The following is a 15,347-nucleotide window of genomic DNA, read 5'->3' as shown; positions in this document are numbered from 1 at the left end:
TATTTAACAAATGTATTAATTTGGTTAAATCTTTCTGTTTTATTTAGACAAACACAAGTTAAATTCATTAGAGCAAAACGTATCCTCACAGTTGAAAGTATATATTTCTTCACATATGGAAAATATTTGAAATCCACATCGCAATAATGAGAATTTGTGAAAAATTTGATTTGAAAAAAAAAAATGTCATGAGTTTGTTTTTTAATTTCAAAGGTCACAATGCAAAATATTTACATTTTTTGATTTTGATTTTGGGATGAAAACGGGCATTTCTTGGCAGTTTGGATGGATGTTTGGGTCAGTGGCGTTCTGGCCTGCCGCCCCTGAGCTGATTTGGACGACAGTGAGGAAAAAAGGCACGAGGAGGAGACCCGTCGAAGGGTTGCAAACATAAAAACACACATTCACAGCTCTCGTGGATCGGTACGGCCGGTCTGCTCTTCCTCCTGGAGCCGTAGAGGAAAGCTCTCCAGGAGTCTCGCTGGATTAACCACACGTAGAAACATCGACGTCACGTATTGCACACGCTTGCATAAAGCCCTCTTCGACTCACGGGAATATAAAAATGAATACCAAGTGACAGGTGAGTGCAGAAACCCCAATTTTCCCATAATGCACCGGTGTGCCGGATCATCGAGTCATGGTCTGTCCTCTCAGTTAAACTAGTGTGTGTGTGTGTGCGTCTCACTCCTGTCCGAATCCTTCCGTCTCCTCGATGGCAAACATCAGCTTCTCCTTGAGCTGCTCGTAGCTCCGGTACGGCGGAAGATCCAGACGATTGAAACTGAAGCAGAAAGAGAAGCGGGAGCATTTACGGCGGGGATTGGACAATACGGCACTACAGGAGTACGCTCTGGAAACAAACTCTGAAGTTGGCTTGATAAAGCTACAGCTGAAAGTTTGAAGTAGTTTTAACATTTTTAAGTTTAGAGATTTTCAGTCTACATGTTCAGTTTGAAATAGTTTTAGTTTAGTCATTTTAAAAGTTAGAATGTTTGACAGATAGATATGCGGTTGCTAAGGTACTCTGGGTGGTTGCTATGGTACTCTGGCTAGTTGCTAGTGTATCTGAATAATTGTTGGGGGTATAGAGACAGAGCGACACGTGTCATTATGGGGGGGGGGGGGGGGGGGGGGCAAACCAACCGGCTCCATTGACTTTCTATTGAAGGAAGCGGTCACCTTGTCATTTCTGAAATATTACAAAAAAACTAACAATGTCTAAAAGCTGATATGTGACGAGGCGTACAGAAAACAAACTAAACAACCCAGGAACAAAAACACAGAAGTTTTATAAGCTGCTGAGCCAAAAAACGAACGTTTAAGGACAAAAAAGTGGATACAGGCACTTGAGTCAGAGCGCGACTTGTTATTTACACTGAGAACTGCGCCCACTGGAGGAGAAAGTAATCAGAGACAGGAAATATTATATATAAAACTGACATTTGAATATTTGACAACATGTTTACTGCACACGTAGAAACACTGAGACATACTGAGGGCCAGGATCCCAAAATTGATCTATTCTTCTGCTGAAGCTTCATGTCTTATTGCCTGTATGCACTTTTGTCTCCTTAAACGCTTGTTTTTTGGGATCGACCGCTTATAAAAACTTAGTTATGCGTTTTTTTAGCTTGTTTGCTGCAAACCTTGTCATATATCAGCTTTTAGACATCGTTCTGTTTTTTGTTATAAGTAAGAAAAGACGAGGCGACCGTTTTACGCAATACAAAGTCAATGGAGAGCGTTGGATTGTTTTCCCCCCGGTGTGGGCGTGGCCTAAATACGCTCGGTCTCTATGAGATGAATGTTATTGATTTTATGTAGAGATGCACAGATATGAAAATATGTGTCAATACCAATAATGATAATTTTTCATATTTGAAAAGCCGATAACACGCATATATATATAAAATGGTGAATTTTGTATTAAATACATTAAACATTTTTATATAATTTTTGAGAGCCTGATTACCAAAACAAAAGTCTCACCATTAAAGGCCATGTCATAAGCACATAATTATGATGTTCTCATTATGATTATAAGACAGACTTGAGCTGCACAGGTTAACTGTATTTTGCTTATTAAAGTGATTCAAAATCATATTTCAAGCAATTCAAACCCATCATGGTGAACAGTGCGCATCTGAAGCGCCTCCGCTGAAGGAAATAATGTGTTACTCATCGGACATATTTTCTTATCGATAATGATAGCAATAAAAATAAACATATCAGCCGAAACTGATATTGTGGCCAATATTTTGTGCATCCCTAATTTTAGGATTTTTGTTATAACATGCAGATGAACACAATGCAAATGTGTAAAGAATTACACAACTATATGAAGCACTAGATGAGAAATTAGTTATTAATTTCAAAATAAAATATAGTAAATAAAAAATACTTTAAGATTTACAACTAATTACATTTAATAATTTAAATAATGTATTAATAATTATTGAATAAACAACAAATAATTAGTCAAAATTATTAAATTAATAAAAAAAGTAAATTATGAACAAATATTAACAATTTACAATAAGGTTGCATTTGCTGACTAACTAAACTTGAACTTTTTTCCTACAGTATTAAAATCAGAAGTTGCATCTGTTATTTTATATGATACATTAATAATAATAATACTTTATAATTAACTGTTTGGTTACTAATAATTGTTATTATTTTAAGATATTCTTCAAATACACACTCACTCACACACACACACACACACAATCTCAATATTTCAAGAATATCTTTAAAATAATAACAATAAAACAACAAAAATATATCATATATTAGTTATTAATGCTATTTTATTCATATTGATTGCTGTTAATAATAATAATACATTTGTATTGTGATGATTATGATTATTGTTATTATTAGCAAAAAAAATTTCCTACTGATTGATAAATGATGACATTAAATTATGTAAATAGACAGTTTTAACCAAGCTTCCTCTGACACACACACACACACACACACACACACAGCTCAATGCCAGCTCTCCTCAGAGGGCATCGTGTGGCCGCTCTCTGCAGATGAATATGATGTGTTTATGAATGAGGTTATGTACCATGTGTGGCTGCGGGGAAGCCAGTTCTCTTTCCCGACCTTCTCGATGCAGAACTTCTGCGCTCCGTTACTTCCTGTGAACAGACAAATCAAACACATCACTAATATCCACACTAAAACATATCTGCCGCAGTTTTCTGTCATCGATTGCAAAATGTCCTAAATACATGAACTGATTATGATTAATAACTGGGGTCAATCTTTGGCTATTAAACACTTTTTTACCCTATTCACATGTAGTGTCTTGTGTGAGAATGTGCAGGACTCAACAGGGGTAATATTTAAATGTTATTTAGCAGTTTAATGACACTATATATTCGGCTTCAGTCTGGAGCCCTGTGCTTAGATAAACACGGAAGTGACTGAACGCAGCTGCGGGTACCACGGACGTCTGTACTACAGAAATGCTGGTATCGACACATTTTTATAATTTCAGTACTGACTTGGTACCGAAGTACCGGTACTTGTGACATCCCTATTATGGACATTAAAATAACTCACCCATCAGGTCAGCAAAGCCTCCGACGGGCAGACGACAGGTGCCGGTCACAAACTGCAGCAGTCTCATCCGCTTCTCATTGTCCATCTCTTTAATAAACTAGAGAGAGAAGATGATGGAGTGTCTTAAAACTCGTCAATCTGACAGAAAACTAAAGTTAAACCCAGTGTGTCAGTACCTGCCAGAACCACAGGATCTGTTTACTGGAGGCCGTGTAATGTCTGTAAATGGTGTTTCTCTGCCAGTCGTTCAAATCGATTTCCTGCATACCACACAACATCACCTACGACACAAGAAACACGGCTCAGTGCTGGACACACACAACACTGACATATATCCTCCTGATCTTATCTAATTCAATGACTTCCAGATATGCTTAGAGGCGTTATTGTGCTTTTTTCCCTTGTTCTGTAGTGTGTGGTGTTGCTGTCTGAGGATTTCTCTATATCAGTGTCAGTGTTTCTGAACTCCTGAAACGCCTCCATTGTAGTCTTGAGTTTTCTTTTCCGGGAACCAACATGTCACACTATTCCTCATTTTAATTATTTATAAGCAGAATAAAGTGGCAGGCCTGATTGAGTTAGTTAATAGTGTGTTTAAACTGGTGGTTATAATAAGGGGCGGGACATTCCTCAAACACACTGGTATCTCTTGATCAATCACAACACACCGGTCCAGCCGCCCAATCAGAGCACACTGTGCTTTTCAGAAGGCGGGACTTAATAGAGACAGGAACTAAACAGAGCGTTACTGACAGACTGGGAAGAGAGGAGCCGCCACAATGGAGAATATGAAGAAATAATCAACATTCAAGCGGGAAAACCTGCTCTAGTGGAGCAAAAAACACAAAATCAAGACTGTTAAAGGGCATAATGGATCCTCTTAAAGCTTTATTTTTTAGGCAGCTGTACATTTATGGGATTTTGAATTGGCGTCTCTTACCTCCAGCTCTTTGGCGTCGAAATACTGCAGGTACTGCTGCGGAAGAACCTCATTAAATCCTTCAAAGAACGCTTGAGTTTGTTCCTCGACACCTCGAGACAGCCGCCACTCCGCCACCAGCCTGGACAGAGCAGACAACAGGACATTACTACCCAGACTAAACAACACCTGCGGCAGCTTCGACACAACCACAATCCCAGTCTACACAGGCCGCATCTTACAAATACAGAACCGGGTTTGAAACACTTTACACGTAAATTATATATATTTGAGTGAACCGTGCTGGCAAAATAGGTCGTAATGAGCTCATTTTCAGAAATGAGTTATATTTTCACACTTTTCATGTAAAAATGAAATTCAAGTTTTCTGAAGTTTCCAAAACAAAATCATCTAGCAATCATTCCTTAAAATCCCTTCAACTTTTCTTTTCCATGATACTACAATTGTTTGATTAACATGAATGAGACAGACAGCCAATATATTCAGACCGACTGTACCGCACGGGTCTAATATAATGTCACACATCAGATGTTTTTCCCCCAACAGTTAACCAAACGTTCAATAACAACATAACGGATAATGTTTGTGTGAAAACTCGCCAAGACAAATATTCTGAACTACTGTAAATCATGTGTATATGAGGATCACGCGCTGTCTGAGGGATCTTGTCAGTCAGCGCGAGTGAGATGGTTTTGTTTGAGAATCTCATTGGTTCTTCAGACTCATGCCATCAAGAATTCACTATGAATATTCACAAAGTTTAATACTGCGCTTTAACCCTTAAAGGCCGAGACAGCCGCCCGCGGCTAAAAATAACTATCGTTCTAAAATGTTTAATCACTTTTAAACCACAAATCCAATCTGTATGCTGTAAACTGCACCATAAAGAGGAGAATAGGTGTAATATGTCTCGTGATTGATCATTCAGAGGCTCCATAGTCAGTGTGGATTTGTCATCAAGAGACCAACTGGGAAAACCAGGTAGCTGCTGGTAGAGGTGTTAGTGAGGCCAGCAGGGGGCGCTCAACCTGTGGTCTGTGTGGGTCCTAACACCCCAGTATAGTGATGGGGACACTATACTGTCAAAAAGAGCACCGTCTTTCAGATGAGACGTTAAACCGAGGTCCTGACTCTCTGTGGTCATTAAAAATCCCAGGATGTCTTTCGGAAAAAGAGTAGGGGTGTAACCCCGGCATCCTGGCCAAATTTGCCCATTGGCCCCTGTCCATCATGGCCTCCTAATCATCCCCATATCCTGATTGGCTTCATCACTCGGTCTCCTCTCCACCAATCAGCTGGTGTGTGGTGAGCGTTCTGGCGCAATATGGCTGCCGTCGCATCATCCAGGTGATGCTGCACATTGGTGGTGGTTGAGGAGATTCCCCCCTTCAATGTAAAGCGCTTTGAGTGCCTTGAAAAGGGCTATATAAATTGAACGCATTATTATTATTATAACATTCAACACACTCAAATGTGTGTAATATGATAAAACAGAGCTGAGTTACCGCACACACACACACACACACACGAGCGGAAGAAGCAGGAGCGCTCGTCTGGCAGAATAAAAGCTCCGCCATCAAGCTACGTCTTTGTTTTGAATAAGCCACCTCTAGCGGCGAAAACTTACATATTGTACCTTTAATGAACACATTTTTGTGAAAACCTTGAATTCGACCCAAAATTTAATTTTTTCACTTGTTTTGCCTGTAGATCAAAATTAGCCTGCACCACACACACACACACACACACACATTATATATATATATATAAACACATATCACTGGTCAGGAAATTAGACAGAACTGCACAGATACTGTAGATTAGCACAGGATAGCCTTCCAGCTTTTAACAGGAAGAAGAGTCAATGTTTTACACTCAAACAGTTCAGGAAGTGCTGAGAAAGTTTAAAATAGGGGTCTCCCAGTTTAAGTTTAATATGAGACCAAATATTCTCTATAACAAATCTGGACTCTGACCAGCCCAAAACATGAGCCTGATGGACTCGTTCTCAAGACACTTCTTATTGTCTTTGCAGTTTGGGCAGGAGCATCGTCTTGTTGAAACAGAACATCTGATCATTCCTCTTTAGATAACGTTTCAATTGTTATGGGCCACAATCTCCTGTACGCCAAAGCATTAAAAGACTTTTCACAGTGAAGCAGCTCACGAACACCAGCAGCTAATGACACACTTCCTCCACGCTTCACTGTGCTAGATAAGCATTTATTATTATATTACTCAGCAGATTTGAGAAAAGACAACTCGTGTTTTGTGATTCATCACTAAACACAACTTCTCATATCCTGTGTATTCTTTGAAGCTTCCTGAGAGAGCAATGGAGACAGCAAATACTCTTTAAGCAGTGCATTTGCTTAAATTTAACTCATTTCCAGAGCAATAGATAGTTTGTGGTTAAGAAAATTGAATGGTTCTTCTTTAGCTTAGGTGTGTGTGTGTGTGTGTGTGTGTGTGTGTGTGTGTGTGTGTGTGTGTGTGTGTGTGTGTATTACATTGTGGGGACAAATTACAAATGTCCCCACAATATAAATGGATTCATAAACATACTAAATGTTTTTTTGAAAATGTAAAAATGCAGAATGTTTCCTGTGATGTAAGGTTTAGGGGCAGAGGCAGTGTAGGGGGGTACAATGTACGGTTTAAAATCCATTACACCTATGGAAAGTCCCCACAATTCACAAAAACACAATGTGTGTGAGTGTGTGTGAGAGTGAGAGCCTGAGAGACGGGTAGAGCAGCACCTGATATACTCCTCCTTGTTCTCCTCTGTGACCTGGATGTTCCCTCCGTCCGGCTTCAGCTCGTGAGTTGACACCTCACCCAGGATCTCCTTATCTACTGAGAAATACATCTCCAGACCGCACTCCTCAATGTTGTTATCCCTGACACAACACACACACAAAACACTTTGAGAGGCGTTCATGACAGAACTCAAACTATGCTGAGCTGCGTTTCAGACACGAGAAACATCTGTGGGGTTTATAATCACATCATACATACACAAGAAAAGACTCAGCAAGTCATAATAGCTCATAGCAGGTAAAGAATTAATTTAATATAATTTCAGGTTAAATTAACAGAAGAGGAACAGGTTCTCATTTACAATGATGACCTGGCCAACAGGCAGCATAAGAAGCAGGTATAATACATAAAATTAATACAAAAATACAGCGATAAACATAACATATAAAACACACAAGAAGAAGAAAGAAGAAGGTAAACTGACTTGATCCAGATGAGGGAGTTGTAGAACTCCGGGTCAATGGACTCCAGGTCTTTCAGAGCCCAGGGCTTGTTCAGGATACGCTTGTAGAATGGCAACGAGAAGCCCGTGTCGATGAACTTCCCATGAAACAAGGCCTACAGGTATCAGACACAAATGACATGTTAAACTGGCACCATGGAGATTTTTTCCTTTGTAATGTTCATGAGCGTCCAAATCCAGTAATGAAACAGGACAAATGAACAAACAAAAAATAATCTAACAATGAGCAGATATGGCAAAACAACATTACCATGGCAATGAAGCGCCCAATGAACTTGAAGTACTTGAGGTGGTCGGGGTTGATGTAGGAGGCGGGGTTTATCTGCAGGCAGTAGTTGTCTTTGCCAGCGTACTCGAACAGGCAGTACATGGGGTTCAACACCTCGTGAGATAACAGGAAGAACCATTCCCTGCACCAAACACACCACAAACATTATCTGAATGTATTTACACCTGGTTTACACACAAGTGATGCTTTCAAACTCCACCACTACAGCCGTTTCCATCCACGTGTTTTTATGCATATTTTGGAATATAGATATATACATAGAAACGGCATAAATGTGCATAATTTCTAAAAATGCACATTATAAAAAACCTATGCGCTCAATTGAGTCCGATTTTTATCCGATTAATAAACATGCGCATAAACTACAGTCAAAACATATTTACAGAATAAATTCCTCAATGCGCATCATGAAATTACACCACACCCTATATGATAACATTTATTTTAAGGTGACGTACTTGCATGTTACCCCATTTGCTTACTATAGTAAATTATGCATAATTACAAGTAACTAACCATAAATCAAACCCTAAACGTAACTCTATAGTAAGTACATGAAGTTAATTAATATTACTCAGTACTTATTTGATTAAGTACAATGTAACTGTCACTTTAAAATAAAGCGTAAATGAAGTGTTTGCGTGTATGTAAACTGATCAGGCATAACCTTATGACGTAATGTTATACGTCATCTGTGAAGTGAATAACACTGATGATCTCTTCATCACGGCACCTGCTAGTGGGTGGGATATATTAGGCAGCAAGTGAACATTTTGTCCTCAAAGCTGATGTGTTAGAAGCAGGAAAAATGGGCAAGCGTAAGGATTTGAGCGAGTTTGACAAGGGCCAGATTGTGACGGCTAGACGACTGGGTCAGAGCATCTCCAAAACTGCAGCTCTTGTGGGCTGTTCCCGGTCTGCAGTGGTCAGTGTCTATCAAAAGTGCTCCAAGAGGAACAGTGGAGAACCGGCCACAGGGTCATGGGCGGCCAAGGCTCATTGATGCACGTGAGGAGCGAAGGCTGGCCCGTGTGGTCTGATCAAACAGACGAGCTACTGGAGCTCAAACTGCTCCAGAACTTAAAGCTAGTTCTGATAGAAAGGTGTCAGAATACACAGAGCATCTCAGTTTGTTGTGTATGGAGTGGCATAGCCACAGATCAGTCAGGGTGCCCACGGTGACCCCTAACCCCGCCGAAAGCACCAACAGTGTCACGTGAGCATCAGAACTGGACCACGGAGCAATGGAAGAAGGTGGTCGGGTCTGAGGAATCACGTTTTCTTTTACATCACGTGGGCAGCCAGATGTGTGTGCTTCGCTTACCTGGGGAACACATGGCCCCAGGATGCACTATGGGAAGAAGGCGAGCCGGCGGAGGCAGTGTGATGCTTTGGGCAATGTTCTGCTGGGAAACCTTGGGTCCTCCATCCATGTGGATGTTACTTTGACACGCTCCACCTACCTAAGCATTGCTGAGACCATGTTCAGCCTTTCATGGAATATCAATATTAGGAAGGTGGTCATAAAGTTATGCCTGATCAGTATAAATACATATAAATATACACACATATACCCAATATATTCATTGGGTGTATATAACTGTGGTATCTAACACCAAGATATATATATATATATCTTGCACGCACATACACGCGCACACACACAAAACACACAGGAAATAGGAACATCATGTGTACTTTCATTTTAGTCTTAAAATATCCAAAAGGTAAGGTAAACTTTGTCTGTCAAAGATGAATTTCTGTCCAGGAAAATGAACAATGCTATGCATCCCTACTTTCACATTATAAAAAATAAATATCACAAAAACACAATCACCATAAAAAGCAAACAAACAGACCAAGTAAATACCATCCTATAAAAAATATATATGTATATGCATGTGACACATGCACTCTCTCATGAGTGTAAAAGCATCTACCCATATATATAAACCTCAATACTTTAATTAAGAATTTGGTTTAACACAGTCACCGCCAAAGGGGCAAATCTTTGGTATATGTTCTTCATATACAAAACGAGCAAAACTGGAGCGGTGGGATTGGTCAGAATATACTGCAATTACCTTTTTATCTATAAAATGTAAGAACAGCTCTAGTATTAAACTCCGTTTCTGGCCGGTAATCTTACTTGCTTCATTAATTACTTGTGTCAATTTATTTTTCTGCCCAAGTATGTTAAAAATACGTCCAAAATATTTAAAAAATGAAACCTGCCTTGCCACGCCGCCATAGTCAAGCCCCTCCTCCCCGGGGAAGATGATCCACAGCCTGCGGCGGAGATCTTGAGCGCTGAAACTCATGATCTGTGCGAGAGAAACCAGAACAACGTCACTTACATCTCAGAGACTCCAGCTGTGCAGATGCCCGAAGCAATTAAAGAACAGCACACACTCCACAGCAACAGGTTAAACCTGCCTCAGAGCACCACTGAGAGCCTTTGAAAACTGGCATACGTCTGTTATACACACAGAAATGATTCAGACACCAGATATAATCATTTATCAGTGGGTGGAGGACACTATAGTTCCTTTATGTAAGTGAGGAGAGCCAAATGAAGTAGACTGTGACATGTTGAAGGTGTCTGAATATGTTATGGTTTGACTGTATATATGGTTTAAAGGGATAGTTCACCCCAAAAATGAGCCTGACGTTGATCTGCTGACCCCCAGGGCGTCCGAGATGTAGGTGTGTGTGTTTCTTCAGGAGAACACAAATGAAGATTTTTAACTCAACCGTTGCTCGTATAATGCATGTCAATAGGCTGTATTTCTGTGAGTAAAAAACACAGAGACATACGGATCCATATTAAACCCTGTGGCTCGTGGAGACACATTGATGTCTTAATTATCCAAAGTGGTTATGACATATGCAAATTTGGACTCAAATGTGGGGAGCAGAGCTGAAGTGACACGAAACGATTGGTTTCAGCGATAAACCCAACAGTACGTGTTATTTTTTTACCTCATATCAGACGAATCTCATCCAGTATTCCCAACGCCATTTCTTCCGTCGAAAAAGGTCAAAATAACGGCGTGATCATAGAGATGTGTACATAGATGCCTCCTTCGACCGATCCGCACAGGCACTAATGACGATCTATATATACATCTATGATCACACTGGGTTTTTGACCTTCTTCGGTCGGGTTTATAAGTGTTTTGTATAAGGTTTAATATGGATTCGTATGTCTGTGTGTTTTTTATTCTCATAGAAATACACCCCATTGACATGCATGATATTAAAAATCTTCATTTGTGTTCTCCTGAAGAAACAAACACACCTACATGTTGGATATCCTGGGGGTCAGCAGATACACATCACATTCTCATTTTTGGGTGAGCTATCCCTTTAACAAAGCTAGAGCTACTAACAAAACTGCACCATATTTAAACCTGGTTTTACCATGATAGTCATGGGTTATTTTGAACTTGGCCTGCAGTACCTGCTGGAACGAGTCTTCAAACAGCGTTTTGCGGCTGACGTTGATCTTTATGTGCTGTGGCATTGCTAATTGCTATAATGAAAAATTAAACACAAACAAAAAGTTACAATGTCTATTTGGCATTATCCAAACACGTTTGCTCATTAAAATATTTGTATTTATCTATCTATCTATAATAACCCATCTGGATGAAATATGCAGAAATAAGGGAAACCCTCACCTGACACCAGAATTTGAAGTACTGAACTTTGGCTTTGAAGTCTCGTACGTATGTGATTTGAGGGCCGTTCTCACTGAGGGGAAGAAAAGAGAGAAGCAGTTCATTATACAAAGAGAATCAAAGGCTAAAGTCTGTTAAAACGCCCTTATATATTGTTCAGGAATCATCCTAGTTTGATCTGTAGAGTCACCGCAGCACTGAATCTACACCATTATGGCAAATAAAAAAAAATACTTTTTATTAGAGCTGTTGTGTAAATTTAATTTGATATGATACAAAGACTGAGTGAAAAAAATAAAAATAAAAAATAAAATAAAAATTCACACAAAGTCATCCATTTGAATTGGATTTCAGAAACTAATTAATGCTAATTTTCAATACATTCATTTATTGTAATGTGAAAAGATACGCATTTACAGATGCGTTAATGTCAAAATATGAAAATGACTCCAGTAAAATTGCTTTGTCTACTAAACCTGCCTAGTTACTTCATAAACGTCCTCAAACTGAACCCAGGACAGCTGAAACGCCTAATCCTAATCTGGAGCCTTTATTCTGACGCTCGTGACGCGTAACGCAGATGGTTTTGAGGATATTTTGTCATCAAAAGCACGTCTCACATTCCTCTGACATAGAGGATCGCTCTGTACACTTTATGTAAATCAACACACACATTCTCCAGCTCGACAGCGAGAGGTGTGTTTGCACTGAGCTGACTCATCAAGGATGATTACAATCGAATGCAGTTTCACACACACACACAAACCGGTTTTTCCAGTTACGCATCTGACTTCTGATGAACACACGGTCCGGCCTGAAAGAGATCATTGTGCATCTCCAAGCTCAATCTAAATGAAGGTGCAATATGAAGCTCTCAGGCCAGCCTCCAGGTCATAAATTACATTTATGATTTATACTAGGGCTAAAAGATTAATTTAATTGTGATTAAATTGCAGATTTTTGAGCTATTAATTGCAATTAAATCACAGGCTTAGATTAATCGCAATTACATAGCAGACTTTTGAGTGATTAAATTGCAGACTTGAGCGATTATTTCGCAAAGTTTGTGTGATTAAATCTCAGGCTTTGAGAGATTTATTGCATTTAAATCTTAGACTTTGAGCGATTATTTGCAATTAAATCTCAGATTGAGTGATTAATCGCATACTTATGATGAAATTAAGCATACATAATTTATCTTGTTTAATGCATTTATTCTGAAATTTAAACTGTATTTTCTGCAGGAAACGAAACCGGGCTACTCATTTGATCGGTCTCACTCTACATATCTACACTTCAAATAATGTTTAGTGAAGATTTGATCACACACCAACTGAAAACCAGCAAAAAGGAGAATGTTCTCAGAACGCTCTGGCTAGTTTCTCCAAACGTTATGAGCAAACGTTCTTCCAGTAACATTAAAATAACGTTTGTTTAAACTTATCAGGTCTCTGATAATGTTCTCAAAACGTTAGCATTTAATTCATGAAATGTTTTTTCCGAAACAGTTTAGTTGGATGTTTCTCTAATATCTTTAAAATGTAAAATATGATTTCATTTAAAATGTTATAATTATGTAATAATTAAAAATGTACTTGTTTGAGAATCTTCAGAGAAAATGTAAAGGTAACATTTCCATGAAGTTTGCAAAATTATAAAATAGGATGTTCACTTAACATTCGCATAACCACAATTTTTTTTTAATAACATTTAAAAACTCAACGTTTAGAGAACGTTCAGAAATATAATTTTCATAACTTAAGGGGAACGTTAGCACAAACTTCTTAGGACATATTTTTATTAGCTGGGAAACAGCATAGACTATAAGATCGATCTTATGATTTAAAGTCACAAACTCAAAATGGACAATTCTTGTTTTTTTATAGCCTGGATGCCAGCTGAACTCAGCCCCGCCCACACATTTTTTTAGGTCGGCGGTTCGGTCTGGCCTCGCTCCATAGAGGAGTAATTATCCCCGAACAGAAACTGTTCGGACCAATGAAATCATCAGGGCGGGCTTTAGACGATGACGGACAGATGATCAAAAGTAACGTAATCATCACGTCATCAAAGGGGCTTGGGTTATATTTGTTCAAATCCTAAACGGAGAGCTTGTTTGTATCTGCATCACCTTCACAATTTCTCTCTAAAATGATGATCATGCTGGGTAAGTACTCTGTGCATCATTAAATATTTTTAACATCACCGGCAAAGATCATGTATTCCAGCGCACGTGCAGACAGGGTTGGCAAGTTTTTACAACAAAACCTGCCACCTACTAGCCCTAAACAATAGCTTCTCGGGGGTTTTCTGGGGGAAAAATGGTGTTTGGAGGGTAAAATGTGTGTTATTTTGGCAAGGTTGCCTGCTAAAATTCGCACTCATGGGTCTATATATCACGTAATAGTCGTTTCAACCCGCTGACATAGAAAACAACCCGCAGGGGGAAAAAACGCGGACTTGGCAACAGTGCAGTTGAGCTATAAAGACATTTGACAACTAACGTTATGCGTCGCTCCATTGCTCTGATTGTAGGTCTATCCAATTGAGGTCTTTCCTGGTTCGGTTGAAACACGCCCCATAATCACAGCCCAATGGAGCATCAGACTCATATTGGCCCTCATTTATCAAAAGTGCGTACACCAAATTTCCAGCGTACACCTTGCGTACACCCAAACCCACGGTGACTTTGAGATTTATCAATATGGACGTTGGCGTACGGCACGCTCAAATCCTCCGCCAGCTCAGGAGGTGGTGTACGCACGTTTGAGAAAAACAATTCCACAAAACAACACCACAAAACGCACTGAACAAAGATCTGCTATTTTATGACCCACTGTAAAAAACTAAAACAACATAGTAATTATAAACTTTATTTTTGTGCAACGTATTCAATGTTTAATTTGTGTGACTATAGGCTACCATTAGCATTTGAGGCATGCATTCCTCCAGTTGCGAGTCTGTACGAGGCTAAGTCTGTACGGCAGCTGCGCACGGACTGGGACTGAATAATTCAGACTGAACAAATAATAAAAATAACATTCTTCTTCTTTTAAATAATAACGACATTCTTCTTCTAAATAACAATAAACGTCATTAATAATAAAATTCATAAAAATATAATAAAAAGAATCTTACAAATTGTCATGCAATTATTAATGTGAATGAATGGTACTCCACATCACATCATATCGTACACCCCAATACATGTGCCGTGATTCGAAATTAAATCCTAATTGTTTCAAAACATGTGCTGTAAAATAATGCACTGTGAGGTAGGCATAATTTATCATCCAAACAGCTTTAAACTGCTGGAGTGCGCTTCTTAACCTCCACACTATTAACAGTACTCGTAATTTGGGTCCATATTTTGTTTTTGTGGGTGCCTTTAATCCCACTCTTTAAACTCCCAAATAAAACAATTTCGCTTTTTTCCACTTCCCTGGTGATGGTCTCGATGGGCGCGTCTCAATCATCTCAATAGTTTAGTAGTCAGAGCACTGATCAGGGAGTCAGCCCATTGACTTATGTCCTAATCAGTGCCCTGACTAGTGGACTAGTGAGATGATTGACGTC

The 15,347-nt window shown here is 39.2% G+C and overlaps 1 protein-coding gene across 2 annotated transcripts in view; it reads right to left on the bottom strand.

Moving 5' to 3' along the window:
* Window positions 1–160: 160 nt before the first annotated feature.
* itchb (itchy E3 ubiquitin protein ligase b) overlaps window positions 161–15,347 on the bottom strand; it is a 42,643-nt gene continuing 27,456 nt past the window's right edge. For both annotated transcript variants that reach the window (XM_067445509.1, XM_067445510.1), the window contains exons 14-24: window positions 11,772–11,844; window positions 11,552–11,623; window positions 10,324–10,412; window positions 8,050–8,209; window positions 7,761–7,894; window positions 7,276–7,416; window positions 4,517–4,637; window positions 3,753–3,857; window positions 3,577–3,673; window positions 3,077–3,149; window positions 161–784 (exon numbers count right to left, since the gene is read on the bottom strand). In XM_067445509.1, the coding sequence (XP_067301610.1) occupies window positions 685–784; window positions 3,077–3,149; window positions 3,577–3,673; window positions 3,753–3,857; window positions 4,517–4,637; window positions 7,276–7,416; window positions 7,761–7,894; window positions 8,050–8,209; window positions 10,324–10,412; window positions 11,552–11,623; window positions 11,772–11,844 (1,165 nt within the window). In that variant the 3' untranslated portion in view covers window positions 161–684. The remainder of the gene's footprint in view (window positions 785–3,076; window positions 3,150–3,576; window positions 3,674–3,752; window positions 3,858–4,516; window positions 4,638–7,275; window positions 7,417–7,760; window positions 7,895–8,049; window positions 8,210–10,323; window positions 10,413–11,551; window positions 11,624–11,771; window positions 11,845–15,347) is intronic.

Source organism: Pseudorasbora parva, chromosome 6 (assembly GCF_024679245.1).
Source record: "Pseudorasbora parva isolate DD20220531a chromosome 6, ASM2467924v1, whole genome shotgun sequence".
NCBI lineage: Eukaryota > Metazoa > Chordata > Actinopteri > Cypriniformes > Gobionidae > Pseudorasbora > Pseudorasbora parva.
The sequence above is the reverse complement of the archived record's forward strand: the minus strand, read 5'-3'. Positions and strand labels throughout refer to the sequence as shown.